A 2,907-nucleotide genomic window follows, 5' to 3' on the forward strand; every position below is an offset into this window, starting at 1 on the left:
TAGCTATCATAACAGAATCAAAAGCTATATATAGTACAAATGTGCAGTACCTATGAATTGGAATATTTTGGGTGACAATATTCCGCACATGTGTGCATTATAAATTTTTCAAAGGCATGGGAAAGGAGTAACTACCATTGCAGGACCTAAAGCTATATAATGGACTCCAATACAAAATAAAATATTAAATGTAATTTTTGTGAAAAAATTGTACCCAGAAGGCATTCTGAAAACCCCCATCAGTAAAAAATGAAATTGTAATTATAAGGAATAGCTACCATAACAGAACCCAATAGGGAAATTCTATATAAATGTATATATATATATATATATATAATTCATTAACAAAATTGCAAATCAACTAATCAAACACTTTCATTCTTTCTTTCTTTTCAGGTTGGTACCACATTTTTATCAAATTACTCCCAATTTATGGCACTCCACTACTATCCAACACTAAATATTTTTTGAATGGATTACAAAGAGTATTGACGGGTTCTCACTCTCGTTCTTTATCTCTATATCTATAACCTTAAAAGTCATATCAGAAACCCAATTCCAAAAAAATCGAACTCAACCAAGAATCTCCTCGAATCTAAAATTCTAAAATAATGTCAACATCAGCAGTACAAACCTCAAGCGTGGCGGTGGACGACAGTACAAAACAGCACCAGCAACAACAACAACAACCACAACTATCATCCATATCAATAATGTGGGATTATGACATTGATAATACCCTAAATTCAATTAAAGAAAATTGTCAGACCAAGAAAATTTATAAGACCAAAGAAGCGCCGTTAAGACCCTCACCACCAACACCTTCACCGTCACCACCACCACCTTCACAACCCCAACCTCCATTGTCAATGCAACAAATGAGTAACACAGAAAAGCAGGTGCCGTCGACCATTTCCCCCACTATGACTACTGTCGATAACACCGAACCTAGCAGTACAATAATTATGAATTCCAATTCTAGTCAAAAATTACAACCGCTTATGGTAAAATGTGATGATATTAAAGCCGTACTACCTCTAACACCACCAGCCACACCAGTCACACAAAACACTGCCCGTAAACGTTGGAAAATTCTCGCCAAGGTCTTGCGCAAAGATTCCGAAGAGACGGTGTCGTCATCGGGCGAAGAATGTTCGCCGGAACAAAATGCCTCAGTGCGTCGCTTTAAGTCATTCGATTTGTTGCGTCAGGATAGCTTTGAAGATCACAGTACCTTAAATTATTTGGGCAAAGCGGAAAATTGGTATAAATACAAGGTGATATTGGATACCGGTAGTAGTTCCACGCATCAGGAGTTTACTGTAAATATCCATCACATGGATCGCCATTTAACGGCATCGGATTTAATGGGTTTCAATAATACGGGCAATATTTGTGTATGGCCCTCCGAGGAAGCATTGACGGCCTTTGTCCTCTCCGATTTGGCGTCGTATAATGGCAAATGGATATTGGAATTGGGTGGTGGTTTCACCTGTCTCTCCGGCCTTATGCTATCGAAATATGCCAAACCCTATGCTGTCCACCTGACCGATGGCAATGAAGTCTCAGTGGAGAATGTCAAAAAGACTGTTTGCCTCAATGAAATGTCTTGCTATACGAAATGTTCCGTACTCAAGTGGGAGGATAAGACGGCTCGCTCGCCCACAGAAGCTGGGAAATTTGATGTTATCCTCTCGGCCGATTGTCTATTCTTTGATGAGGCTCGTTCTGCCCTCGTGGACACCATTTGGTATTATCTTTCGCAGCAAGGTGAGGCATTGGTTATGGCACCACGCCGTGGTAAAACCATGTCTCTATTCATTGAAGAATCTGTAAAATATGGTTTTATGGTATCCATAACACAACGCTACAATGAGACCATATGGAAACGCCATCTGGAGCTGATGAATTCAACACTTTATGATGCCGATCTCCATTATCCGGTATTGTTGCGTTTGAGAAAACCTCCCGTGGAACGGAATGGCAATACAACGACCATACCCATGGATATTTGCAAAAATGAGGAACAAGAAGAAGATCCTTAGGCTATGTGACATATAGTTAACATGTGAACACCCATCCAGATTTGTCCTGACCATACCATGCGATTATTTTTCTCCTTTGTTAGAAAAATGCTCTGAACCTAAAAACAAAATTTTATTAATAACTTCAACAATTCCATTTTTATTAATTCCACACACACTCTCAAACACGTAGATATTTTGAGATATCTGAATGGATGCTGCTGCGGGAGCATCATTCCGAACTTGTATTACCTTATATTGTACCAAACTTAGTTTAGCTTAGTTTAGCCTATATTTGTAAAGTTTTTTCCCCCAAAGGAAAGGTGATTTTGTGGCGGGTAGAATAGGAAAAGAACAAGATTCACGGAGGAACATAGGGTCTTCAGTATCTAAAAAAAGAGCCCAAAAATATATGCGAGGTCATTAAAAGAAAGACCCGAGCCATTGTTTGGTCCACATGGGAGCTGAAGCTTCTGCCAGGGACCCAGAAAAGTTGAAGGGCCTTTAATACTCATAAAAGAATGTCTATAGCAGGGCTGGAGGACATAGAAGGTCTAAATCGTCTTCAATCCCAAATAGTGAACTAAAGGGTATAATAAGTCTATATACGCAATGGAGGTCCAAAGATGAGATCAACACTCTTCATTTATCCACAGAATATCTGGAAGGTTCATATAAGTGGTCCAAGGACATCTATCTCTATAGAAAAGCACCAATGAGCTTGAAGGTATTATATGTCCATAGAAGTGCCGCCAGGTCATCTATGGCCATTGAAGGGCTTGAAGGTTTTCTATGTCCATAGAAGAGCTGCTAGGTTTTCTACGTCCATAGAATAGCTCAAGGTCTTCTGCTAGATCTTCTATGTCCATAGAAGTGTCGCCAG

General features: G+C 39.4%; 1 protein-coding gene across 1 annotated transcript; it reads left to right on the top strand.

The window, feature by feature from the left end:
- Positions 1-611: 611 nt before the first annotated feature.
- LOC133333012 (calmodulin-lysine N-methyltransferase-like) lies at positions 612-2,045 on the top strand. The gene has a single exon (XM_061541347.1). The coding sequence runs from the start codon at positions 612-614 to the stop codon at positions 2,043-2,045; it is 1,434 nt and encodes a 477-aa protein (XP_061397331.1).
- Positions 2,046-2,907: the final 862 nt, after the last annotated feature.

Source organism: Musca vetustissima, unplaced genomic scaffold (assembly GCF_032173495.1).
Source record: "Musca vetustissima isolate MV318-11 ecotype Yass unplaced genomic scaffold, APGP_CSIRO_Mvet_v1 utg57400, whole genome shotgun sequence".
NCBI classification, from domain to species: domain Eukaryota; kingdom Metazoa; phylum Arthropoda; class Insecta; order Diptera; family Muscidae; genus Musca; species Musca vetustissima.

Excerpts from the sequence above, each read along its gene's own strand:
- LOC133333012 (XM_061541347.1), top strand. The coding sequence starts at position 612 with ATGTCAACATCAGCAGTACAAACCTCAAGCGTGGCGGTGGACGACAGT.